Genomic DNA, 25371 nt, shown 5'->3' on the forward strand with positions numbered 1-25371 from the left:
ACCGGTCCGAGGGGGTTTAATTCTCCTTTGCACGGCCACCGTCTGGCTATTATTCCTTTCTTGTAATCCATATTTACTACTCTTTTTTTGATTTCTCGTCTTGTCTTGTTCCATCATGCTATGGCAGGACTCCCTCTTTCTCCCCTCTTATCCATTTACCCTCTCCGATTCCCTCCCCAAAAGTCTGCAGAGCAGGATGATGAGATTTAGCGTTGATTTCAGAGCTTGTGAGGAACGATCTGAGCGATTGGGGACGCCGTTGCTGGTTTTTGCTATATGAACCGAATCTACCGTATTCAATTGACTTCCCGAGTAGTAAGCAAGCAAGCCATAGTTAAGTTTAGCCACGTCAAGGTGTGCGTAGCCAGGACGCGGTCGGCCAATGATTGGGGGGGGGGGGGGGAAGCATCGCCATCACCTGCCATCGGCACGCCATGCCGCTGGTGGCCCGAGGTCCGTGTGGCGGTGCAGACGTCCAGCGTCAAGTCACGTCCAGAATGTGGCCCAGCCTAGATTTGAAGTTGCCTAAACAGGACAGCCAGCGCCAAGGGTCTTGGGGCTTCAATTTCAATTTAAATCCGCTCGCTTCATTCAATCCCTTTTTCTCGGCCCTTCCTCCGATCCCCTCTTTCTGTTCCTTCTGTTGGCCTCCTCTCATTCCTCCTCGAACTAGATATCTAGGGCAACCAGCCACCCGCAATACCGGAGTAAGCCACCCGGCCTAAAACCACCACCAGCGCATCCACTCTGCAAGTTCACCTCAACAACCTTCTCCAACGCCTCAACCACCTCCGGACAACCCGCCAACATGTCCTACAACAAACCGGTACGCAGCCTCTCCCCTCTCCATGGCCACCACGGACACAGAGCACTGACAAATGCGTAACAGGACGGACCGCCTCCCTCCTATCCCGCCCCCGTCCACGACGCAGGCCCTACTACCCTCCCCAAGGCGCCCAGGGCGACTACTACAACCAAGGCGGATACCCTCCGCAGAACTACGGTCCGCCCCCGCAGCAGGGATACTACGGCTCTCCGCCGCCGCAGGGTCAACAACCCATGTACTACCCGCCGCAGCAAGGGCCCTACCCGCAGCAGGGGTACTACGCCGATGACCGCGGCGGTGGCGGCGGATCCTCGGGCGGTGGTATTTGCGCCGGTATCATGGCTGCGCTAGCCTGCTGTTGTTGTCTGGACATTCTGTTTTAGATTGGCGCCTCGCCTTCGGTTTTCTACGCTGCTGCGGCTTTGACTAGGTTTCGTTTCGTCTTTTGGCGCCGGAATGGAGTTGGTTTCGTTCATGGTGTACGGGGTATCTTTCTTGCTTGTTCCGCTGCGAATAGTCGTCTGTTGCATTTGATGCTCGGTTAATCAACGTGTTGGTATCGTTATCGTGATATATTACTTATGCCTCTGCTATATTATATCATGGTCATTCACGCTCGTACACCCATCATCATCGCGTCCAACTTAATCACGTCAGTCATAACCTAGTCACGGAAGCACAACAAAAGGGGGGGAAAAACAAAAAACACAAAAAAGAAAAAAGTAAAAAAGGGTATCAATCATCAATATATAAAAACACGCACCCCCATTCCTCCCCTCCATACCACTTACCCCAACCTAACCCCCCCAAGAAAGAAGAATCGACCAAATCCAAATCAAACCCTCGAACTAAACTCACTCCCCTCCAAATCGCCCCTCCTCCACCCTCCACCATTCCTCCCCCGTCTCGGCGGCCGATCAACACTACTATTCTCCTCAAACACCTCAATGACATCGCCCTCCGACCGACTCGGCGCACTCGTCACACTCTCCTCCACCACAATGTGATCCGCATGGCCATGTCCATGCGCACTACTTGCCGGCCTCTCCTCCTCCACCACAATCCGCCTTCCCCGTCTCCGCCGCATCCCGCCCGCACTACTCGCCGACGCCATCTCCGTCTGCGTCTCGCTGCCGAAGCGGCGGCCCGAGCTCAGCCCCAGCCAGAGCAGGTAGAGGAGGAAGATGAAGCCGAAGACGCTGCCGAGGATGATCCCGGCGACTGTGCCCGGTGCCGGGGAGCTGGTGAGGCGGCCATAGGAGGCTGGGATGGAGATCGTGCTGTAGGTTGGGCCGAGGGGGATGGGGGAGAGCCGTTTTGTGAGGTTGTTGTCGCTGTTGTTGCTGAGGTCTCGCCGGTGGTGTTGGGGGGGGAGGGGGGGCATTTCTCTTTCTTTTTATTTCTTTTGGCCCGTTATCTTTGGGTGTTTGGTTGGTCGTGATCGTGGTTGTGGTTGTAGTTATGGTTGTGGTTTCAATGTTTGGAGTAATAATGTACTGGCCCGGGATTATCTCGGAGATTGCGATAAGATTGATTAATGTGGAGGTGGAGGTGGAGATCTAGTATGCTTGTATGCGCGACATGGACTTGTGTCTTTGGATATTTGCGTAATGGGGGGTCATGGAATGGAAGAGAGAATGAATGAATGAATGAAGTAATGTTATGGTGTGACAGAAGGGAAAGGACAAAAATCGACGTGGAGGGATTGCGAGGGTCTGGACTGGAATTATTGGTGGCTGGGAAGATTCATTTATGCAGGAGACGGACGGGCTGGGTTAGGGCTGGCTGGGGTCCACGCATCCAATGTCTAAGTACCATTCACTCTATTTGGGTGGGTTTTTTGTTTTGTGGGCTTTACCGTAGGATAATGGGTTTATTAATTTATATGGAATTATTTATGATGAGATGGAATTGGTATTTTTGGTTTTTATGGTTGTTTACCTGGTAGTAGGTTCGTTAAATTATATTCCAAGGCCTTTGTTGTCCGGGATAAGGCCAATTTAGACAGCACCGATCGCCATGGTATATTCCGAGAAGACTAGAAATTCCTGCAGTTGTGGATATAGAAACTTGTCAATCCAGTCCCGACGCCATTCATCCTCGTACCAGCAGGTGTAGAGAGCTTTGCAGTACTCCCAGTAATCCGGATACCAGCCTGCCTGACCCCAGTCGACGATATCATAATATTACCTCGGTGAAGGTCAGCGTGTGTGAATTTGATGTCTCCGCCATCCGGCAAGAGGTCTCTATAGGGATCTTTATATTTCAGGGACTCCAGAAGCCGCGACTGGAGCAAGGTGGAGAAGCAATCGTTGAATTCCTTTATGTTTGGGAAGGGCCCGGCTTCTGTCAGTGACTGCAAGACGTAATCAGGGGTTTTTTTGGCGGTTAATAGATCCTGAAAAGATAAATCAATATCGGCAACACATTTGCGCCTAGATTAGGTCAGGGCGTACCAATGTACTTGCCAGACGGTTGGCTAAGTTGACGTAGAGATCTAATGATTTCGTATAACTGGTTGCACATCACTTCTTTGTCTGTGCTGTGAAGATCATTACCACCCATCAAGTAGTGTTTGTCCTTCGATGAGCTGCATATAAATGTATGCGTAGCCCTTGTCGTCTACACGCCATCCGAAAAGCTCAGGAACCGGCACAGCGCCTTGAAAGGTCCGCTGAACCATCCAAAGGCACTGAGCTTCTGCAACCGTAACGTAGCGACCAAACTTGACGAAGATATTTGGGTTTCTGAAGATAATAGGTTTTGGTTGAGGGTGTATGTCTATATCTGTTGACAGGGCCCGGACTTGTGCTGGTGTCGGCAGCTGCTGGCCGGGAGTCTTGCCTATATTCGTTAACACTGTAACTAGATTTTTAAGATCTGCATAATACTCACTGAACAACAAAGTGAGTGATGTCGGTTACAGGGAAAGCCTTGGATCGTTCTTCAGCTGTGAATCTACTGTAAGAGAATATATCCCTTGGACTTGCATAACACAGGTACGAAAAGCGGTGACTGCAATATATATTTCAATGCCCTTGGGGGGCAAATCTTATGTAAACGGCGAATCTATAATTATATAGCCAATATAAATGTATACACCGACTCGGCCGGGGACCCAGAGGCGACAAAGGGTATTATTAAGGAAGAGGTTATACTGGATAAATACTTAAGGGACTAGGGCGATATTTACTTCCCCTGTGGGCCTTAAACAGCTGAACAGTGCCCTGCGCGAATTGCAAGTATAATTGTAGAGTTGGGCTTACTTACTAGCTTAGCCCTACTAGCTTACAGATTTTGGTTGCCTCAAGCTATGGTAGGTCCTACGCCGGTATCTGTTCTGATTTCCGCGGCTACTATGATTACACCAGGAATAGACCCCTCTGCCCAAGGAAGTTTACAAAGCGATTACTACGTAGATTCGAACCTCAAAAGACTTAAAGAGCATGGTATCCCATTGCAATTGCAGCCAAATAGGCGCTCTGCATCACTAAAGTTCTGTTCGTCCGTCACTCATAGCCCACTATCTTGGAATTAAGATTAGTATGCTCCCTTCCGCTGCTCATACTTGGGCTGCTCGGGTGACTCAACATCCCCGTATCCAGTCAGCACAGGGGTGGTGTAGGACAATTCGAAGCTACCCAGCTTAGCACCATCCGACTCCAAGGCCCACAGACTCAGTGCCAAATAGTTGGTTCCGCGGTAGTTCAGGATACCTTCGGGAACAGGGAAGCTAGTCTGTGGCCCAACGTTGCCAGTGTACTTGCCATACTGGTAACCGTTCACATACAGCTGTGCCCGGACCGCCTGGGTGTTGTTGCCAAAGTTGAAGTACAGCGGCACATCCCAGCTTCGGGATATCGAGGTCGAGTTGGGCAGTGTAGAATCCGATCCCTGGCTTCGACAGACCTTCAAGGGGACTGCCCGACTCCCAGGAGTCGCTTGGCGGCTGAGGCTGATGGAAGCCCTGACGCTCTGCGTACAGTCCACCTTCGTTGAGAGGTCCTCTAACTTTATCCTGGTAATCTTCTCCTCCGAGGTTACCAGTGAGCTTCCAGGTGATTGCGCTGGCATCTTGCCCGCTCAGGTTGTAGCTAAGAATACCACGAGGGTTCTTCATGGTTTCCTCGCCGACGGTCCAGTTCTCGTCGAGGCCCAGGTTGTCAATAACCACGGTGATAACGTAGTTCTTGCCCGACTCCAGCTGAGACAGCTTGAAGGTAGAGTTACCGTCCATAGCATAATCGGCACCAGCCCAAGAGCCCAGATACACTTCATTCAGCCATACGGAGCTGCCAAATGCGCTACCGCCCTGTGTGCGGATGGCAAATTCGCTTTCTTTGCCGTTGGCAACGAAGTGGCCCCGGTAGATCAGGTAGCCAGTGTGGAAGCCATAGTCAGAAGAGTATAGCGATGTTGGTGTGTCAAGAGAACGGTGGGTGTTCTTGGTTGTTGGAAGATCCGCAGAAACCCAAGCAGAGTCGTCATAGGAAGACTTGATCTCGGGAAGTGTGTCCAGGTATTTCCAGTCCAGATCCTTCAAACTGGGAAGCGTGATCTCCGGAGCCGCGTATTTGACCTCACTGCTCCAGATACCGTTCTTGTCGACTGTGTGGCTAGCCTTTTCGCCATTCACAAACAGGTTCTTAGCGCTTGCCGGGGCACCGATCACTTCAATCGGGGTGGTGGCATTGAAATCAGCAGTAAGATGGAGGTCGGCGCCATCCAGGTTAGCGCCTCGCAGAAGATAACCGGCCTTCACAATAATGGACGAGGCAGTCGTCTCCGCAGTGTTGAAACCGGGAGAAGTACCTTCCGTTGGAAGCTCGGGGACCCAGTAGTTGTAAGCAGAGTTCCTATCTGTGGATTTTATTAGTGGTGTACGCCAGTTTCGTGTGGATTTCCTTACCAAGCAGGACCACTCTCAAGTCACCGACTTGAACAATGCGACGAGTAGAGGAGACATCCCAGCTAATGATAACAGTGCTGCCCTTCCTCTTTGAGACGATTCCAGAGTCCGAACCCTCAATAACAGTCGCATTAGACTTGGAGGCAATGGCCAGTTCATGGTGTTCCTTCGGTCCGCCGTATAAGACCAGGACCTTGTTATCGTCAAACTTCTTCCAGGTGAAGACTTCAGCTGTCGAATAGATAATGTTCGTTCCAGACACATTATAATCAACAACATGAATCTTAGAGTCACGTCCGTTCAGACTTAACGTACCCTCCAACTGGGGAATAGTCAGGTTACCAGCACTGGTAGGCAGCCTAAGCTTGTACGAGGTTGACTCTTGGCTGGAATAGTCCGTATGTCTGACCACGAAGAACGAGCCTGGACGATCACCAATCAAAGGGGTGACAGCCAGGTCGGAGGTGTCCGTGTAGACACCGGTACTCAGGTTTCCGGGAGTAGCGGTGAGATAGGCTGGGGATACTTTGACAAAGTTGCTGAGGAGCTTTATGTCGCTGTACTTCTCCCGTGTCACATTTCGCGTTTCAGTTATGGGTGAGCCGTAGTCGTAGGATGTGTATCCTCCGGGGTGTCCGAGGTTACCCCAGTTAGTTCCACCGAACGTCTATCTGTATCAGCGCAAGGTATGTTCCAAAGATATAAATAGGCCATACCATGTATAAGTTAAAGGTAGAAACCCCGAAACTCAAATCATTCCTGTAAAACACTCTCGAGAATTCGTGGTTAACGAGAGCATAGCAATTTTCAAAACCGGGTCCACCCCATGGGTCGAAAGCACCCGCTTGGAACTAGGAAACAGTGAGACATATTACTGGTCCTCCAAGTTGAGTAACTTACCTCAAGAAGTGAGTACGGAGTTGATGGGCTCTGTTCGAGATGGAGCTGGCGGAAATTGTCGGGCAGTTTACCCTCGGGCCAGACAGATGGGTTTGCCTATATACGTCAGAAGTATTCAACCTCGTTCGCAGAATAGAACGTACACAATCAAAGCCGAGCCTAAGGAAGATGTCAGTGTCAGTCAGACGACAACCCTATGAAAAAGGAGAAGGCAATTGCAGAGTGACTTACGGATAGCTATCGTGGCCATAAATATCAACAGCGCCCGCTCCAGTCCCAGGAGCATTGTGCCCAGAAGGCGAGGCATCGTTGCTGATGAGGGGCACAACAATGCCAGCGTTCAGAGCCTGATCGATGACATATTGCATGTAGTCTCCATCGGGGTAAGTGACACCGCAGCAGCCACCGCTGTATTCGTTTTCGGGCTGGTAGAGAATCACCGGCCCTCCATTCGTGATTTGAGCCTTTGCCACGGTAGCAGCGACATTGGCGATATAGCTAAAGCCAAACTGTAAGCAAGTGTGCCACAGGAACTATCAACGAACCCATACTTATCCGTGGCTTCAAGGAATGGCTTGTCAGACGAGCGAAGAGTGCCATTGACCCTCTGCAACCATCCAGGAAAACCACCGCCTGAGGACTCCGCATTGATATACGGACCGGGGCGGGCGATCAGATAAATGCCGGCTTCCTTGGCTGCATCAAAGAAGGGCTCCAGAGCAAAGATGCCCTCTGCTCTGTAGTCGCCAGGCTTTCCCTCCAGGAGGGCCCAGTCAATATAGAAAGATACACAATTGAAACCAAGAGCCCTGATCTTCTGGAAAATATCGAGCCACAGCGAAGGTACTGGCAATCTGTTTCTGTCAGAATAGAGCCATAGCACTACGCAAGGCCGGTGTACCTGAATGGATGCACTTCTCCGCTGAATAACATAATCCTTTCTCCATTGATGAACAGAGATTTGTCATCCCATGTAACCTGCAGAACGGTCAGTATGTTTACATAATCACTCTGGAGCATCGTGAGTGATCGAGAATTGATGACGACATACAATGTCCTGCAACAGGTCTCGTTTCGCCGGATCCGGATGTTCCAGGATCGTCAAGCCATTGAGACGATGCTTGATGGAAGCACCGGCTGCTTGTGTCGCCAGCAAGGCAACAGCAGCCACAGAGAGGAGCTTCATGGTGTCGTGCTGCAGAAGAACCCCAGTGAGCGCTTACAGCAGACTTCGCACGTTTCGGGGGCAATTGCACGATTATAAGTAGGGTTGAAAGGATAAATAGTATAAATAACCGGCTTCATTAATTAAAATGTCGAACACCTTGCGTCAATGATGTATAGGGTAGGAAATGGACCAATAGAGTCCTTAGTCAAAAGTGGAGTGCATGCGATTTCATCTAAACATCATGTAGAATCGTGGAGCTGTATACAAAACCAACCGGGACACGATGGCCCCCTGCTGGTCAAAGCACCGTTAGCGACCAAATCAGAGGAGAGCCAGAACGCCCGAAGGTACTTCCTGCGAGCTGGAATGCTGTGAGACCGGACCAATGCAACGAAACGTAGAGGGAAAGTATTGGTGACGATCCCCCACACGGAGGAAAGGACCCCATCGGACGACGATCCGGGAGTATTTCTCCGCATATCAAAAGCATTTACTCTCTCTGAGCCCTTCATAACCAACTTCACCACCCGGAGAGGTGCTGTGCTGTGTTATTTCGTTTGATCGCCGTCCATACATACATGGTTCAAGGATATCGACAAGCATGGGGAAGGTATACCCATGTCGAGTGCCTGAATATCAGATAAGATAGACAGATTAAGCATCTGCCAACCCTAACCTTCTGGGCAGGAAGTTGATGAGCAGAAGCCAAGAAAGCATCAGGCCACCAGTGAAGCTACTCAGCACATCATCGAGCGGGACAAGACGGTTATTATCCGAGACGGTCAATAATAAGCATTTAGTTCAGAACAGGTTATTCTGGAGTTCCAAACATTAACCCCCATTTCGCCGAAATTTAACCGTTGAACATTAACCACGTCGGAGTCGGCTTCATCCGACCGGCAGTCGGTAGTCGGTGTATTTCTGCTCCGTCCGATGCGGGATATATACGTTGGGACATCTAGATGATGTTAGTCGGGATGTTTTTCGTGCTTGGTTCCGGTTAACGGTGGCTTTAACAAGCTCCTGTACTGATTGCATGAGATCTATCCATACTGAGTGGATCTCCATGCGAGAGACCTAGTCTTCTGTGCGCTCCATAGGATTTCTTATCGTGTTGGCAATTTGCTCAGTGTTGTAGGAACCAGACGATTCCTTCATTGGATGACTCCGGGGAAAGCGAACCAGGAGCAGCTGGGTTTTCTACGGGACTGGCCATACAGGGAACGCACGTAAGAAGCCCGTATCTATGTAACCGAGCCCTAGTAACAGCCAAACCACCCAAGCAAGTATACGAAATAATACTGTGTCTTTTCATAGTACAATCAATGCTTTTGCTAAATATATGTAGATCCCGGTAGATCCCAAGTCATATTACAAACTATACAGTCGTGTTGGACCGATCTTCTTCGTCACCGACCTTCTGCCAGGTCTCACGGCTTTCGACCTGTTCCTGTTCATCTTGCCCCAGAACCTCGTTTTCATGCTTGATTGCTTCTTCCTCCGCCTCGGCGGGGGCTGCAGCCGGAGTGTTATCGGCGTCTGTTGTCTCAACCACGGGAGTCGCTGAAGCGGGCGTTTCCGCATTTGCGCGCTTCTGAGTGATGTTAACAAGCGGGGTATCATCGTTGAAGATACGAAGAAGCATAGCGCGACGCTCCTCCTTGGGAAGCATGAGGTTAACGGAATGCAGGGAGCGCCACAGGGGAAGGACCATTCGCTCGCTAGTACACAGTTAGCGGATTTTGGTTCAATGCAGCACAGTAGACTCAGTCAAACATACCTGAAGCCAGTCTCAGAAGTATCAGGCTCAATGTGCAGCACACTACAGCCCATGGGGATATCCCTCACACGCTCGCCAATTTCTCCAAGCTCCTTCCAGCCCTCATCATCGACCTTGGGGAACATCTCTACGAGAAGTCTCCGCAAAGTCTCCTTCCGCTTGAGGGTAACCGCTCTACCGGGGCCCAGCCATGGCTCAAGGACTCTCAAGCCATCGGTCTGGATACGCCACGGGCAAACACCCGGGCGCTGCACGTCCTGCTTCACAAACATCTTAACACCACAGTGGACAATCTTCATGCCCTGTCCCTCATTTGCAGTCAAGATGTCGCGCGCCAGAGCGGTAGTGTAGTAAATAGTTCTGGTAGGAATGGCCTGTGCGTTACGGACCATGAATCGATCTCTGGGGAACCGGTCTGATCCTTCATAAAATTCGAAAATGGGTGGGAGCTCCTCATGCTTAGGGTCCAGGTACTTGAAAGGTTCTTCAATCGGCTGGCCTGGTTTCCGTTTCTGAGGGGGTGGGGCCTGAGTTCCACTCGTTGCTGGTTTGGTCGCTTCAGGAGCTACAGGCGTGGAAGTAGCATCGGATGTATCCATACTATCAGGCTCAATCACAGGAGCCGGCTGGTGAACTGGCCGATCACCCACAACTACTTCAGAGCCATCATCGAGTTTGGTCCTCTTGGAAGGGACTTCATCTTCCATGCTCTCTGCATCCCTCTTCGCAGGGGACATCTGGTTGGTGGCAGAGTAAGGGGGCTGGTGGGTAGCCTCTGCAACAGTAGCGTTCTTCTGGGCCTCCTCTGCAGCATTCTCATTGGGGGTTACCATATCATCCAACGCATCAATCTTCTCCAATGGTTGGCCATTGCCATTCTTCTGCTTGAATTCAAGCTCTTCGGTGAGTGCGGCAACAGTTCCCTTGGGAATGACCTTTGAAGAGTCTTCTGGCTTGGCGCGAATCTCCGACTTCTTCTCCAGAACAGTGATGAAGAATCCACCAGTGTCCTGAAGGTGGGGGTAGATACGAATACACCTGTCGAGAGGTAGGTCTGCGTTCTCGCCAGTGGGAGGGAACATGCCTGCCGCGACTCTACCAAGACCACTGATGCCTTGGCTTGCCCGGTGCTCCTCAACTTCCTCCCAGGTGTTCCACATCCTTGTATCGCGATCCATAACCTTCCATGACTTTAAGCCGGGGACTCTCTTCAAGCCCGGCAACTCGTTGCTGCAATCGACAATCTGCACATTGGCGGCACCACCGCAGCGCTCGATAGCGCTAGCAACGACAGCCTCGTTCTCAACAGGGTTCATACTGCAAGTTGAGTACACAACACGTCCACCGACCTTCAGCATTTGCAAGGCGCGCACAAGGATGCGAACCTGTGTAGCGTAGAGTCCCAAAGCATTGCCGGGGGTCCACTCCTTCCAAACACCGATATTCTTCCGGGGAGTTCCATCGCCAGTACACGGAACGTCCGCGAGGATACGGTCGAACTTCAGGTATTTATTCTGAACCTTTCCGTTGGGTCCAGGAGGAGAGGGAAGTTTGATCGAGGGGTACATGGTAGCATCGTGATTTGTGACGATCAAGTTCGGGGAGCTGAGTCGCTTCATCTGATGGATAAGCATGTGCGCGCGCTTGTAGTCGGTGTCGTTAGCGATGAGAAGACCGGTGGTTCTACCATCGTCGTTGAGGCCCTCAGGTCCCAGAGGCTCGGGGCCAGCGGTTCCCTCCTTCACTTGTTTGGAAGCCTGGAGCATCGAGTCTTCCTCTCCAGCGTGGATCATCTCCATAAGCTGTGCAGACTTGCTACCCGGAGCGGCGCACATGTCCAACACAGTCATACCAGGTCTCACATCAAGCAAGAGCGGAGGAATCATGCTAACAACCTCTTGTCGGCTAATGCTTCCAACCGCAGTCTCAGCGACGAGGAACTTCTGGAAATTGGCGAACGGAGCGAAACGGCGAACGACCTGCTTCGGGGTGGTCATCGACCACGCGAGCTGGTCAGGGTACCAGGAGACCGGGCGCGGTGGCTCGACGAAGTTGCCCTCATACTGAATCGACGTGATTTCGGGGATATAGAATTCCTTGAGGCGCTCCTGGACTGCGAGAGCATGTCTTTAGGCCACATATTAGTATCTTTGCCGTTTTGGTAATTTGCGCATCATGCGCGGAGAAAATCTACCGATAACGTACCCTCGTGATCCTGTGAATCGGAAACTGTTGGGGAGATCTCTCCGCAGGTACTCCCAGAATACCTCCTTTTCTTCCTCTGGAATAAACCCTTGCTCGTTATAGAAGCGTTCGAACTTCTCGTTCGTTTTGGGAATGTCGTTCCAGTTTTGGCGCTGCCCGCCACCACGGCCGCCCTGACCCTGCATCGTATAGTGTAAGTTACTGTAAAATTGAGAATGCAAAGTCTCAAGCAACAGATCAATTGGACTGAATTGGGTCTCTCACCTTCTTTCCGCGCTTACCCATGGTGCAGGGAAGAAATATTTTAGAGAGCAGATAAAGTTACAGGGAATTTCTCCGCTGCGGAACGATTATCGCAAATGCTTTGGTTTCGGAAGCTCCAGAAAACATCCCACTCCGGATTATCCCTCGGTCCGGGTTAGATAATCGTGCTCTACACTTTGGGTTAGCCTGCCTGCTGATATCAGAAGCCCTATTTCATTGCCAACCAGGTCATGTAGAAGCATCTCAGTAGATACAACGATGCAATAATTTAATATGTAACGTGAGGGATCAACTTCTTATATATGCTTTATTCGATGGGTCTTTGCATCAACCAGGATTCATTTCGTTTACTCTTCTTGGGCTCTCAAACGTACATCCATTTTCCGCAAGTTAACAGGATAACTACTCAAATAGGTGCAAAAAGGAAAAGAAAAAATTGAGAAGAGAAAAAAGAGACAATATTAAAAGCCAAATAGTAAGGCGAACACCTGCTTGCACAGTTCTTACAACACAGATGTTAATTTACAATTCAAAAGTGAAGCTCCCAGGCCTCCGTCTACCACCAGCAATTTAATGCAGATAGCCATATTTAAACCAGTCGACAAGACTTATTTGTCTTTGCACAACTTGCCAGTATCCAAGTCATACTGCCATTTGTCGCTTCCCACACCAGATATCACGAACAGACTTTCACTGGGGTCGTATTTAGCTTTAACCTCCGCCAGACGGTCATAGTTCGAGCCGTAGAAGTCTTGCTTGAAATTGCTTGTGAACGGGTTGGCCTCGTTCATGTAGGCACCCGAGTTAGGCGACCACTCTCTCCACATCTTCTCCTTAACCTCGTTGAAGCGAGCCGCATTTTCCAGCGCTTTCTTTGGCGATCCCGCGGCGATAGGGTCAACAGTAGCACCGTTGGAAATGAAATGCAGATACCCGGAGCGCCAGGCTGGAAGTAATGCACCCCATTCTCCCTGCGGGGTATTGCGCACCCCAGGACCGCCTTGTAGACCGATTGTCGCGTACGTTCCGGCGGTTTCGTTCTGAGCACGCATCGCTATCTTGAGGTAAGCACGTCTTTTGTGTCGAGGCGTGTCAAGCAGCTCGGCCCGTCCTAGCAAACGGCTAGAAACCACACTCTGCCCACCGGCCGCATCGCTACCGGAAATGGCGCTGAAAAAAGACGAGTAATTACTCTGGGAAGAAGCACTGAATGAGATGGAGAGACTGTTGTTTCCACCAGCCGCATGAGTGATGTTTGACAGAATAGGGTTGACAAGTGCCTCCATGGCCGAAGGTGTCGAGTTGAACGACCAAAAGACCTGCTGAATAACAGCACCAGTGGTGGGTTCTGAAAGTGATGCAAAGTTCATCGCACTCTTGCCTGTTGCGAGCATACAAGCTCCTGCCAAGCCGGCATCCATGAGGTCCGGAAGAGCTGAGAAATGGGTCACAGCTGCATCCCAGGACAATTCTGCGCTTTGGTTGCTGCCACCCTTGGGCGCAATCAAAAGGTTGCCCATCGTCACACTGCTGGGCGCCGGGTGGTGTCTGATGACGTACTCTGTGACGACGCCATACAAACCAGGACCGCCTCCACGAAGGGCCCAGAACAGGTCCTGGTTTTCGGCGTCGTTGGCTATCAGAATCTTGCCTTCGGTCGTGACAACCCTCATCTGGAGAACATGACTAGAAGCAAGGCCATACGTGCGGGAGAGGGGACCGTGACCACCACCCTGAATGTAACCACCCAGTCCAACACTAGGATCCTGGCCGGTGGTTACCACTCTTCCGTTCTCAAGGGCTTTGTTGAGTACATTTCCCCATTGCTGGCCACTTCCCACAATGAACACGTCCTCCGAGGTGTTTTTACTCGGGTGCATCCAGGATTTATTGCGCTCGAGCTTGCGCAAGTTATGAGTCCAGATAGATAGGGCAAATGCACCGCTAGATCTGAATGGAGATGAAAGATCATGTCAGCAAAACCCACTATGCAGCACCAAAGTAACGTACCTTCCGTTTAAATCATGACCTGTTCCCTTGACCACAATCCGAAGGTTCCTCTCTGAGGCCCAGTGCATTGCCGTTGCGATCTGCTCTTCAGTAGTCGCATTCACGATGTATTCAGGCAGACCTCCAGTCGTACAGCCTCTTCCTTTGACGTAACCCGCGGCGTTCGGAGGCAAGCAAGAATTGTTCGCATAGATTGGGTAGTCGATTGATTCGGGAAATGTAGACAGCCACATTCCGTTCGTCCAGTTTGACTGAACGTTGCCGCAAGACACGGATGATCCAAACGGGTTACCTGGCCAGCACGAGGAGGCGACGGGCACGGTACGGAGAAGCCTGCCATCAATGGAGGCATTTAGAGATGCCCAGTCTGAGGTAGACGGCCACGCTGAGTCTAACGGAGTCACCTTGCAAGATGGTGATGCAAATGCTGGGCCCGCCAGGGCTAGCGCTAGAGCAATGGTAGGTAGCATGATAAATCAAGAAAGACTTTGGTTGAGTCGAATTATAAAATCCTATGAGCGGCGCAGGGAAGCCATATATATACCTGTATGATAGACGACTACGAGCCGCTGTTAAGGGGTACCAAGGACGTTGGTGGGCCGGTGAGTGTGACTGTATACTCTACCATAACGGAGTTCAACCCGTCAGTGTCAGATTACAAATGAGAAAGGTTCGTATGGGCAGTGGTATTCCTACCACATGGAATAGGCATCTTCGTTTCACTGACGATCTCATAGCACCCACCTTAGGACCATGGTAGGGTGGAGCGTTTCGTGAGTCCACCACTCTTCCTTCTTCTGGGTTTCCATGGAGTCATGTACAGTAGCCTAAAATCTATTAGACAATATAGAATTGCCTATTGATACAAAGTGTAGTAGGGCAGTGGAGTTTCACAGCAGCGAGGTATCTATGAGGGACCCAGGAGGTAGATAGCAGGCAGCATAAGCCTTCCCTCAACGTCATACATAACCTCTGAGGTCGCGTCAATTGTTAAAATAAAGTTTCTCGTCTACTTTCTAAAGATGGAGGGGAAGAGAGAAAAGAAATTGCAATCTGACGACCTGTAACAGGACTCTACCAGTGTAGAATATACGAATACGCCAGAATAACCCAAATAGGAAAGGCAATGTGGAGTCCCACCAGTTGAATTCTGGGGTAGTTTTCTAATGTAATCCGCCTCTAACGTTCATCGTTCCTCCTTGATATAAATAAAAGTGCGTACAGTTACGGTTTACCTCAGGCAATAGACACGATATATTTTCGCAGTCCGGCTACCGGCCGCAAAATGCAATGAGCCCAATATTATACACCAAAAAAGGAATCGAGCGCAGACTCAGATAGTCCGCGCCATTACTGACGACTGTACTCGGCCCACAACCTGTAGAATCAAGTAGAGGTAATTTATAAGTAGATTCAAAATCCCCTTGCCCAAAGAGGGAATTTTTCGTTTTGTCCCATCGAGATCCACCGGTGGGTCAAGGGAGGCGATGCCGATATAAAGAGACGCCGATCAACGTTGCCTAATTTGAACCCACAGGATAGTAAAGCTACATATCGGCTCAACGCAAGCTCATGTTTGGCTGAACAGCGAGACCAAGACTCGCCGAGCGTACCTTGATCAATTAGTGTTCCAGGATTGTTAGGAAGATGTAGAAAAGGGGTATATCCCGCCTCTATAGTCTGTAGCTCTTGTAGCAGGGTAGGTAGATTAACACTGCCTAGTAGGTTGTGTAGTTCCTTATAAACTATTCTATGTACATTACGCTACCAAATACAAGGTTAGATATTACCGCCCCTGCCGGGCTTCCTCCCTGGTAGACAACAACTCATCGTACAACGAACACAGCTCCACTGCATCCATCTGCACACCCCCCTCGACCCTAGTAATCCACTCTGCCTCCGCCCATCTTGCTTCCACAATCTGCTTTACAGGTCGCTTCCGTACAGTGCTCATCAGAGAGCGATAGATACCTTGATTCGGATACGCGATGAGACCAACCGTTGCCGCCCCCGTCTTAACTGTCAAGCTGACTAGGCCCTTGCTCAGGCCCTTAGCCACCCCGAGGGCGCCTTGTTTCTTCTTCCCCTGGTACGTGTGCACGAAGATATCGGTGACACCCTCGTACAAGCCATGAGAGAAGGTGGACCATGCCACGCCCGCACCACTCTTCCAGTCCCTCACCGGGTCGTGCACACGTACTTTTTCGCCGTACAGCCGGGGCACGGCCCGCATACCTTCAACGGCAGCAAGAGGTAGATCTACCAGCGCGCCGCGAGAGGATCGGCCGAGAAAGATTCCTAGGCTTGTAGCTGATGCAATAGCCATCTGCCGCGCGTAGTCTGGGTCATCGGAGCTAAGTTCAGTGTCCGATATGCCCGGAGAGGCATGCGTCCGTGATATTAATGCTGGTTCTGTCGTAGATGATGTCTCAGATGCAGCAAGTGAGGAGTATGAACTGGTGGCAGGGTTGGAGGCGTCACGATTACGGTCAGATTTTCGGAGACGTTTGTATTCCTTATATGGATCGATAAAGATCCCGGCTGTGGCATCGGCCATGCCAGTGAGTGTGGACAATGAGGCCGACGAAACGGCCGTAAATGGGTCCCATCGACGAATATCGATGGTAAATGGCTTTGTTTGGTATCTGGTTGATTCCATCATGAATGAGTTAGCCACAAAAATTTCTTCCTATGTTCGAACCCGGATTTGTATGCTTAGGGCCTGACTCACCGTTTGAGATGCTTTCCCTGGATACGTCCCTGGTGCTTCAAGGTCCACGCAGCCACTTTGGACAGCTTAACTGTTCGTCTTCCCGTCTTAAAATACCAGACTGCAGGCTCGCTCGGTATGAGATCACACTGCATCTTACGCCGCGGTAGATGCGCGTGGAACGAGTTAACTGCCGCACGAACACCGCACTCCTGGCGTATTCTGTCTGCTATGTCTCGCGCTACAGCAACAGCCTGCGGGGTTAAGCAATAGGTGATGGCGTCAGCCAGCTTCTGTGCGGTGAGGTTCTTGTGGGGTATTGGCTCGGGGCCGGCTCCTGCGGCGGCGATCATATTGCCCCAAAATGGTTGGCTGTAGCACACGGTTGGTTACTATACGACCCAGGGCTTTACAGGAAGGAGAAACACAAGACTTACTCTCCAAAGAAGGGGACGATCGTAGTCGGCTTTCCATTGCGCAAGCCACAGGCTGTTGTCCCCGCACCGCCGTGATGAACAACTGCAGCTACATGCTGGAAGAGCCACTCGTGTGGACAGTCGCCAATGTAGTGGACGTTAGGGGTCTCTCGGTGTTCAAGATTGCTCCAGCCACAGGAGATTATGGCCCGTACTCCGGTCTCTTGAATAGCGTCGAGTAAGATAGACAGCATCTTTTCCACATCCTCAAGGACGATGCTACCGAAGCCGATATAGATTGGTGGTGGGCCTGCACACAGGAAGGCATCAAGTTCCGCTGGGGGTTCGTAAGCCGGTGGGTCACGAAAGAAGAACCCGCAGACGTCTGCAAAATTAGCCAAAATTACGTAGGGGTGGGGGGTGTCATCTTCACCTATATGAGATGCCCAGTCCTTGGGCTTCGGGATCAATGCGGGAGACCAGCAGTATGTGAAGGGCACGTTGAGCGCTTCTACGAGGTTTGGACCCTCTGTAGTGGGGATGGGGTCTAGGCCCAGTACATTCCTGCGCCAGGCATTGATCAGATCCCCTAGACTAAGATCTATCAGCCGAAGCTCGTCTCCATCAGTGGAGAAAAGAAGAAACCATAAAGTCAAAAAGCAAAGCGAAAGTGAAAAATATAAAAGGGGAAGACAAACCCTTGCCATGTCAACCACTCCACAAAATGAAAAGAAACCAAATTCCCCAGCGACGGGTCGCTACCGGAATACTTCAAGTTCGCGAGCGGATGATGAAAGGCCCTAGTGCTTGTCCAGGGCATCGTGAACATGAGATGAACAGGAATGCCAAGCGCCTGCGCACAGTGGATATGGGCAAAACTTGGGGGATTTGCAATTATGGCATCCGCCACGAATGGGGTCTTGTCATACGGGTCTGGTTCTATACACGACCGCCAGCAGCCGTCTAGAATCTCCGCCATTGAAGCCCGTTTCCGCTGGATATCACCCGCGCGTAGGCTTTTTATGCTTGGAATAGTCCCGGGTTGCGCACCATATAGGACATCAGCTCGACAGGGTCCCCTCCAATGGGATAGAACTCAAGGTCGGCGGTTCGGACGAATTGCTCGAATTTGGCATGCGTGGCCAGCCGCACACGGTGGCCGTACTTCTGCAATTCCTTACCCAAGGCGACAAAGGGCTGGACATCACCACGGCTACCTACAACTTGGATCACGATATTGAGATGCAGATCCCAGACAGGGCATGGTACGGATGGGGCTGCTTCTCCTGCAGTCTGGGGCGTCTCGGCGGCTTGGTTTCCCATAAGCCATTCCAGATTCCGACTGAACCGCGATCCAATATGAACATTTACACGGCCATCATTTGTCGGCGACAGCTCTGGGAAAGAAGCGCCGGGTAGTGGGAAGGCCCCATTGTTCCTTGTCGGGTCGCTTTCTGCGCCTCCTGAGGACGAGATAGACTCGTACGGTGGAGGCAGTTCCCAGCTTCCATCTTCAGCAGCGAAACATCTCATGTCAGGCATGATGATTGACTAGGAAAACACCGGCGCCAGTCTTCACAGATCTAACGTGTTCTAAATTTAACTGCATTTAGGGTGCCGTTGTCAAGTATAAGAGCAGAAACGGGATGAGAGAAAACTTTAATTATAAAGGGGAAGAAAGGGAACAAACAGGAGAAAGCACGATCTACCCATGATTTCGAAGCCATGGACAAGACAACAAACTGTTCGATGCAGTCGGCCACATTCCGGAGGCAGAGAAAGTTTCATACCTGAAAATGGATATCCTTCGGAGTGGGCGTTCTCTTGCTACATACGAACACGATGGAAATTCCCAACACGGTTAGCTTCCAATGCGCCAGGGTGGCGGAAATCATACGAATACGTGAGAATCGCCTATCCAGGAAGTTAGCCCTAAAATAGACCATCTCTTAAATCAGAACGTACCATGGGAGAGCTTAAAAATGATTCCAAGTGGAACCAAAAACACTGCCAGGAGGAAAAGGATATGCATCTCAAACACCCTCACCGGTCCACACTTCCAATTTTATAGCCGTCGCCTCAGTAGTACAGTCGTAGCCCTTTAGAACCTGTCTGCCACTCCACCGATCTACTATAAAGCACACTAGGCCCCCTAGATAGAGCAGACTGGGTCCTTCCTTCATTTCCCGATTCCATAGGACATATCTCGTGGTTTTGGTTACTATACCTTCTCTATCCCAACCTATCCCCAACATGACAAAATCTACAACCCCAATGATCGAACAATACTGGCACAAAGGTGGCCTCTGCGGCGTCATCTCCCGCGCCGCCCTCCGCACCCTCCAATTCGTCTTTGCCATCGTGATTGCCGGTCTCTATGGCGTTGACCTAGCCCATGCAACAGAGATCAACGCCCGTGCCCCCTCACAATGGGTGTACGCCGAGTTCGTCGCGGTAGTCACTGCACTGACCTGCATCGTGCACTGCTTCATCACCGTCACCCACGTCGCATGGTCAGCGTGGGACTTCGTGCTCTTCGTGCTCTGGCTAGCCAGGTAGGCACTTTCGGGTCGATATATATCTCCAACAACGTACTGGATGAGTATAAAAAGGAGACGTCGTCGATTCCCCGCATGCGCGCTGCGGTCTGGATCAGTCTGGTCAGTATGCTGCTATGGTTTGCGACGACTGTTTTGGGCATTGCGTGGTGCTGCCGGACACGCAAGGTCACGCGGCGGACGGATCAAGTTGATGCTGGTAAAGAACAGACCCTGCAGAGGGATAGTGACGTGGAGAGTGGTTCGATCTGCGACGAGATGAAAAGCATGGTGGCCATTCCTGCTGCTATGGTTGACGAGAAGCTCATCAAGGAGAGTAATGATAGTAAAGGAACATCCGAGACAAATCGGTTGGATTCCGATGTCTCTCCTCCGCCATACTCTTGATTGCTCCATTTAGTACCGACTATTCACCATTCTTCGACCTGTTACTTCTTTCCAGGCCACATTTTCTGGATGTTATATCTGTTCCTGGCTGATTGAGGTGTGCTAAGTGAGTGATGCTGCATGGTAGCTGGATCATACAAGGAGCTTTCCACATCGGGGTAGAGCTCCCTGTCACCACGTCCCTCTCCTAGGACTTCATTTGATGTTCTGGTCAAATGCATTTCAGCTTTGCATGATGTTGGGCCGCCTAATGTGTCGTTGTCGTGCTATACCAATTTAAGATCCATCTGACGTGGTTTGCGATATCCCACACTACAAGATGCAATGGTTGCTAAAGAGCATGGAGACCAATAAAGCTTCAATGCTGGTAGTGGACATTGATTATGGTGCGACAAAATTCTTCTACTATGTTTCTCCTACTATTTTATGACGGCTAAGAACAGGGCAGATCGCCCCTAGACTTAGTTAATGACTTATCCAACGAATTTCATACATGTCTAAAAGAATTCATGCACTTTGTACTAGAATATAAAGATAGAATCTTCACTTAGCGTCCCTCAAATACAAATACAGACATCGAGTTAGCAAAAGCTGAGACATTCCCTCGGCCATCGTAAAATCATAATATATAGAAAATTCCAGGATCTAAACCCTCTCAACATGTTCATCAACACCACCATGTTTCTCTGAGCCCTCATCAGCCACTGCACTCGTACGTCTCAGGGCCCCAGTATCCGTGACCAAACTGGGACCATGGCCATGCCTCTTCCGCTCCTTCTGGAGCTCCAAGGAAACCTTCACGGCGCTCTTGTCCGGATTCGTGAAAAGGTAGTCAATCTCCTCGAGACTCAGCTTGGCGGTTTCGGGGTAGCAGAAGTACACAAGGGGCACAAATGCAAAGTTGGTGCACATGAAAATCAGATATGCCTTCCATTGGAGACGGTTGATAATCACGGGGGTAATCATGACGACGAAGAAGTTCTGTGGCTGATTAGTATCTTGCTTCTCTTTCAATCGAGTAGGTAGAGAACCCATATGAACTTACCCAGATCCAGTTGGAAGAAATCCCCACAGCCGTCCCCTTAGCTCTAGCGTGCAGTGGCAGGATTTCCGGTACATAAACCCATGGAATGCAGTTAACTGATGCTCCGAAGATAAGCATGAAGAGGAAAAAGAAAGCAACTGAAGCCGATGAGGTAGCGTGGCCATTTTCCTTGCCCTTGAAGCTGAGCAGGATTGAAACCATCATCATGCAGATCCCGAGGCCGAAGGAGCCCCACATCATGGGCGTTCTGCGACCGACTCTATCGACGAAGAAGGTAGGGAAGAAGCTGCCAACGACAAACATGATCTGGGCGCAGCCTCCGATGATCATGGAAAGGTTCTTGCTAAGGCCAACGTTGGTGCTGAGGACCGTCGGAATGAAGTATCTACAGTTGTTAGTCGGAAGCTTGATGGGGAGGCGTGGGAGGCGTACACTAGAAGGTTGATGCCACCGAGCTGGTTCATGAATTGCATTCCATAGCCGAGGAGACTGTATGCTTTATTAGTTTGATGTTGGCGTGAAATTGGAGAATATACGTACACTCGTTGGCCTGTGCAAACTTCGTCGCGCTTCAGGATATTTCTATTGACAGTGAGCTTCTAATTCTCGAAGTGGGGTGAAACAGGGGAATATACCTCCACTTGTACTCTCCATGCTTCGTCTCAATAGCAAGAGCCTCGAGGATCTCGGCCTGCTCGGCGAGAATCTTCGCGTCGTCTTTTGGTCGACCGTACACATCACTTAGAATCTGCAGCGCCTCATCGTCACGTCCTTCCTTGTAGCAATACCTCGGAGACTCGGGGAGGCCGAAAACAAGTATGATGACGACCTTGAAGCGGTTAGAATAATTCTGCCGTGATTGGAACAAAAGTACTAACAAATCCAAAGAGCATCTGACACGCGATCGGCAATCTCCAAGCAATTTGGCCCCCGACAAAGCTCATTCCATAGTCGAAAAAGTAACTGCAAATCGTAAGAATAGGTCGTACAACATGGTGAAGAATGGTGATACCTGATGACAATGCCCACGCCCACCAGTAAAGGCTCGCTGCAGACGAGTTTACCGCGCTTGGATGCCTCACAGAGTTCTGCTTGATACATGGGCACAGTAGAGGTTTCAATCCCAGTGCCGATACCCGTCACGAAGCGACCAACCATCATGTGTGGAACGGAGAATGCAGATGCTTGCAAGGTGGCGCCGATCTAAAAGCAAAGCCCACAAGTCAGCAATTGGTCTATCACTGTCTAATCTCACCAAAAACTTACAATCACCCAGATCATCGCAAGCCACATTGCCTTTCTCCGTCCGAGCCAATCGCCGATTAGGAAATTCACAATGCAACCGGCAAAGCATCCTAGGTTGTATATGGAAACAATGATCCCCATCAAGCTGTCTCCTGGGTTACCCATGGTGCCGAGAAAGTCCTCATTCTCGACGATTCCGGAGAAAACACCTTGGTCGTATCCTGCGCGGGTCAGCCATTCCATCCATGTAGGTCCATCTGCGATTGAGTCGGTTACCGAAGAGAATAAATGCCATTCCACATGCCGCCCAAATGGCAGCTTGGAGAGTGAACCCTGTGCCGAACACGTTGACCTTCACCATGGTGCCTCGCAATATCGCGTGGGTCTGTATGGGGATAGTCTAAGATAGAAAATCTGGGGAAGTGGACCAGATGGAGACATAGCGCACAGCACGGGGTCGATAAGATTTATACATGATCGCAATGCATGAGCCAAACATGGCCCAATGTCTGGTATACGAGTCATCATGTCACCTGCAAGTGTAACTTGACCAGTCGGCAAAAAAAACTGCCCCGGATGCAGAAGAGCCGACGGTGCCCAAAGAGGCAGGCCGAGCCACCCGTTACCCCAGAAATTGGCCCTACCCCGCAAGAGTCTAACCTCAAAACGGGGGATCTTCGCCCTCAAAATTGTCTCTGCTCGCCTTTTTAGACGTCATCACCTTGGCCATTCCCCCCCCAACACGGTCACTTTCCCCAGCTTTTCAGATCGCGGTGGAGCCATTGGTGGAAAGAATCAAGGCCAACGAAGGTAACCTCGCCATCGTACCATACAATCCACGGACAGAGTTCGCCTGTTTAGCCGAATCAAAGAGATCAAGATAAAGCATCAATCTTGGCGTCGTCTTAACTACCGATTAAGGGGAAGGAAGGCAAAGAGCAAGTGTCTTTAGCCGGCCGAGTGCCCTTAGTTCATTTGATAGGCGGTCTTCGGCTCAGGAACCTTTTACCCAATCAATTCTTCTTCCCGAAGATCCCAACATCAACCTCTCCCCAAAAAGCCTACCTAATTGCTATCGGGGTCTTGGCTTGTCTTTGTTCAATACCAAACAAAAGAAAAGAAAAAGAAAAAAAACAGGTCCCCTCATAGTGAAAGACAACGACCAAATTGAGCAATGTTTTCCGCTGAGCCGCCTCTGAAGCGCCGGCGAGTCTCGAGCACCGCCTCGCAACATCCACTGCCCGCCGAGGAGCCGTCACCGGGTGCGAATGAGATAACTCACCCAAATCCAATTGAGTATCATGAGTCTCAACCACTTCCTCCGCAGAGCTACAATGGCATCAGCCACAGTTCTCCCGCGTCGGGAGGACCATTCCAGTCTCCCGGAAGCTGGTATCAGGATGGCTTCTCTCAAGATCCAGGTTTCCTCGCCTCTCAGGAAGAACTCCGATGTATCCTTTTCTCGCTAGCTTATTCTGCTGCTCCCACGCGGGCCCCTAGCCCCGATGCCGGGATACTAGACAGGCTCGGTGACAGAGGGACGGATCGACTTAGCATTAACACAATGCCCCAATCCCACCGGGAAGGACAGCGGGAAGAGTCCCATCGGTCGCCTTTTTCAAATAGCAAACGTATCAAATACTTGAAGAATTATGTGACCGAGGTGGCTCCGTGGGTAAGCGCACCCTGTGCACCATCCTTGATCCATTTCGTCTATTGACACCTGGTAGCTCGACATGTTCGACTCGCAATGCACGTTCCGCCAGCAGCTGCCGGCACTAGCGCGAACATTTCCTGCTTTGTCTTACGCCATTCTCGCCTTCTCCGCGCGGCATATGGAGCGTAAAGAGGGCGTTCAGGACTTGTTCGATAGCCTTGAGCTATATCAGGAAGCAATAAGGCTCCTAAGCCCGGTACTGCAAGTACGCGATCCGAAGATCGTAGCCGCTTGTGTACTGCTTTGTTGTTTGGAGATGATGTCCGCTCGAGCGCAGGACTGGCGCCGTCATCTCGAAGGATGTGCTGCTTTATTTGATGCGTTCGAGATCCATGGGTTTAGCAACGGGTTACTTCAAGCTGTGTTCTGGTGCTATGCACGGATGGGTACGCTTTGCTCCCCTTTATCTCAAAAGTACATTCGGTTCTCATTATATACAAATCTAATCATATACTCAGATCTTTGTGGTGCACTCATCTCAGATGGTACCCAAACTACACTACTGCACCCTTCCAAGTGGCTTCCCCCAGGCTACCAAGAGGAGGATGCATATCAATTGTTCCAGGATGCTAAATCGCCTGACATGCATGCCAATTATGCTGTGTATCTCTGTATGAGAGCAACCCAACTCGTCTCGGATCGCACGAAATTTGTTGAGTTGCATGAACAGAACGGCTGTAACCTGGAAACATTCTGCTTGCGTTGGGTTCGGTTATGGGACGACCTACAACGATGGCTGTCGGAACGGCCGAGCGAATTGCTGCCAGTCCAAACTGTCAACCGTAAGCCCTTCCCACATATTTTGTTTGTTCACTGGGCCGCCATCTCTTCAAACCAGCTCTACCATACGGCATGCCTCCTGTTGCTCAAGATGATGCCGAAGGGGATCAGATTGCCGCGATCACCCAGTTTATCCATGTTATGGCATGCGCGACGTATCTGTGGTATCTCTCTAGCAAACCCGCATCAGGGGTGTCTAAATAACGCCTTGCAGCCTCTATGGATTGCAGGGCGGTTGTTCAGCCATGCGTCGGAGCATAAGGAGATCACAAAGCTGATCCGAGACATTGAAGCTGAAACGGGATGGGGGACGTGTTGGCGGATTCGAGATCTGGATATTGCTTGGGGCTATAGTACCCGCCGACGCACCTCAAACGATCATGATCAACAGTTTTCTACTGCCCGTGAACCGCCGCGAGTCTAATCAAGAATGTATGCTCTAGCCAGACAC

The 25371-nt window shown here is 50.7% G+C and overlaps 9 protein-coding genes across 9 annotated transcripts; 3 read left to right on the forward strand and 6 right to left on the reverse strand.

The window, feature by feature from the left end:
* Nucleotides 1-808: 808 nt before the first annotated feature.
* Nucleotides 809-1177, forward strand: ABOM_002516 (uncharacterized protein; the record flags this gene model as incomplete). The annotated part of the gene is made up of 2 exons (XM_022529646.1): nucleotides 809-826; nucleotides 890-1177. The coding sequence occupies 2 exons, from the start codon at nucleotides 809-811 to the stop codon at nucleotides 1175-1177; spliced, it is 306 nt and encodes a 101-aa protein (XP_022392274.1).
* A 484-nt stretch (nucleotides 1178-1661) lies between these two features.
* Nucleotides 1662-2210, reverse strand: ABOM_002517 (uncharacterized protein; the record flags this gene model as incomplete). Its single annotated transcript, XM_022529647.1, has 1 exon — nucleotides 1662-2210. One exon carries the CDS (start codon nucleotides 2208-2210, stop codon nucleotides 1662-1664), a length of 549 nt encoding a protein of 182 aa, XP_022392273.1.
* A 2156-nt stretch (nucleotides 2211-4366) lies between these two features.
* ABOM_002518 (glycoside hydrolase family 35 protein) lies at nucleotides 4367-7821 on the reverse strand (the record flags this gene model as incomplete). Its single annotated transcript, XM_022529648.1, has 10 exons — nucleotides 4367-4564; nucleotides 4617-5686; nucleotides 5736-6402; nucleotides 6452-6586; nucleotides 6636-6731; nucleotides 6779-6794; nucleotides 6867-7133; nucleotides 7187-7489; nucleotides 7537-7613; nucleotides 7687-7821. 10 exons carry the CDS (start codon nucleotides 7819-7821, stop codon nucleotides 4367-4369), a joined length of 2964 nt encoding a protein of 987 aa, XP_022392300.1.
* A 1360-nt stretch (nucleotides 7822-9181) lies between these two features.
* ABOM_002519 (tRNA (cytosine-C5-)-methyltransferase) lies at nucleotides 9182-12073 on the reverse strand (the record flags this gene model as incomplete). Its single annotated transcript, XM_022529649.1, has 4 exons — nucleotides 9182-9524; nucleotides 9584-11710; nucleotides 11789-11967; nucleotides 12053-12073. 4 exons carry the CDS (start codon nucleotides 12071-12073, stop codon nucleotides 9182-9184), a joined length of 2670 nt encoding a protein of 889 aa, XP_022392312.1.
* A 587-nt stretch (nucleotides 12074-12660) lies between these two features.
* Nucleotides 12661-14532, reverse strand: ABOM_002520 (putative isoamyl alcohol oxidase; the record flags this gene model as incomplete). The annotated part of the gene is made up of 2 exons (XM_022529650.1): nucleotides 12661-14002; nucleotides 14063-14532. The coding sequence occupies 2 exons, from the start codon at nucleotides 14530-14532 to the stop codon at nucleotides 12661-12663; spliced, it is 1812 nt and encodes a 603-aa protein (XP_022392202.1).
* Nucleotides 14533-15848: 1316 nt separating this feature from the next.
* Nucleotides 15849-18730, reverse strand: ABOM_002521 (glycosyltransferase; the record flags this gene model as incomplete). The annotated part of the gene is made up of 5 exons (XM_022529651.1): nucleotides 15849-16707; nucleotides 16794-17144; nucleotides 17210-17782; nucleotides 17887-18182; nucleotides 18239-18730. 5 exons carry the CDS (start codon nucleotides 18728-18730, stop codon nucleotides 15849-15851), a joined length of 2571 nt encoding a protein of 856 aa, XP_022392203.1.
* A 711-nt stretch (nucleotides 18731-19441) lies between these two features.
* Nucleotides 19442-20133, forward strand: ABOM_002522 (MARVEL domain-containing protein; the record flags this gene model as incomplete). Its single annotated transcript, XM_022529652.1, has 2 exons — nucleotides 19442-19701; nucleotides 19740-20133. 2 exons carry the CDS (start codon nucleotides 19442-19444, stop codon nucleotides 20131-20133), a joined length of 654 nt encoding a protein of 217 aa, XP_022392204.1.
* Nucleotides 20134-20778: 645 nt separating this feature from the next.
* On the reverse strand, nucleotides 20779-22784 carry ABOM_002523 (putative MFS sugar transporter; the record flags this gene model as incomplete). Its single annotated transcript, XM_022529653.1, has 8 exons — nucleotides 20779-21114; nucleotides 21179-21563; nucleotides 21611-21760; nucleotides 21814-22007; nucleotides 22057-22141; nucleotides 22191-22381; nucleotides 22445-22644; nucleotides 22700-22784. 8 exons carry the CDS (start codon nucleotides 22782-22784, stop codon nucleotides 20779-20781), a joined length of 1626 nt encoding a protein of 541 aa, XP_022392205.1.
* Nucleotides 22785-23597: 813 nt separating this feature from the next.
* Nucleotides 23598-25344, forward strand: ABOM_002524 (putative C6 transcription factor; the record flags this gene model as incomplete). The annotated part of the gene is made up of 3 exons (XM_022529654.1): nucleotides 23598-24098; nucleotides 24154-24526; nucleotides 24599-25344. 3 exons carry the CDS (start codon nucleotides 23598-23600, stop codon nucleotides 25342-25344), a joined length of 1620 nt encoding a protein of 539 aa, XP_022392200.1.
* Between the last annotated feature and the right edge of the window lie 27 nt (nucleotides 25345-25371).

The sequence above is a fragment of the Aspergillus bombycis genome (genome assembly GCF_001792695.1).
Source record: "Aspergillus bombycis strain NRRL26010 chromosome Unknown contig00015, whole genome shotgun sequence".
NCBI lineage: Eukaryota > Fungi > Ascomycota > Eurotiomycetes > Eurotiales > Aspergillaceae > Aspergillus > Aspergillus bombycis.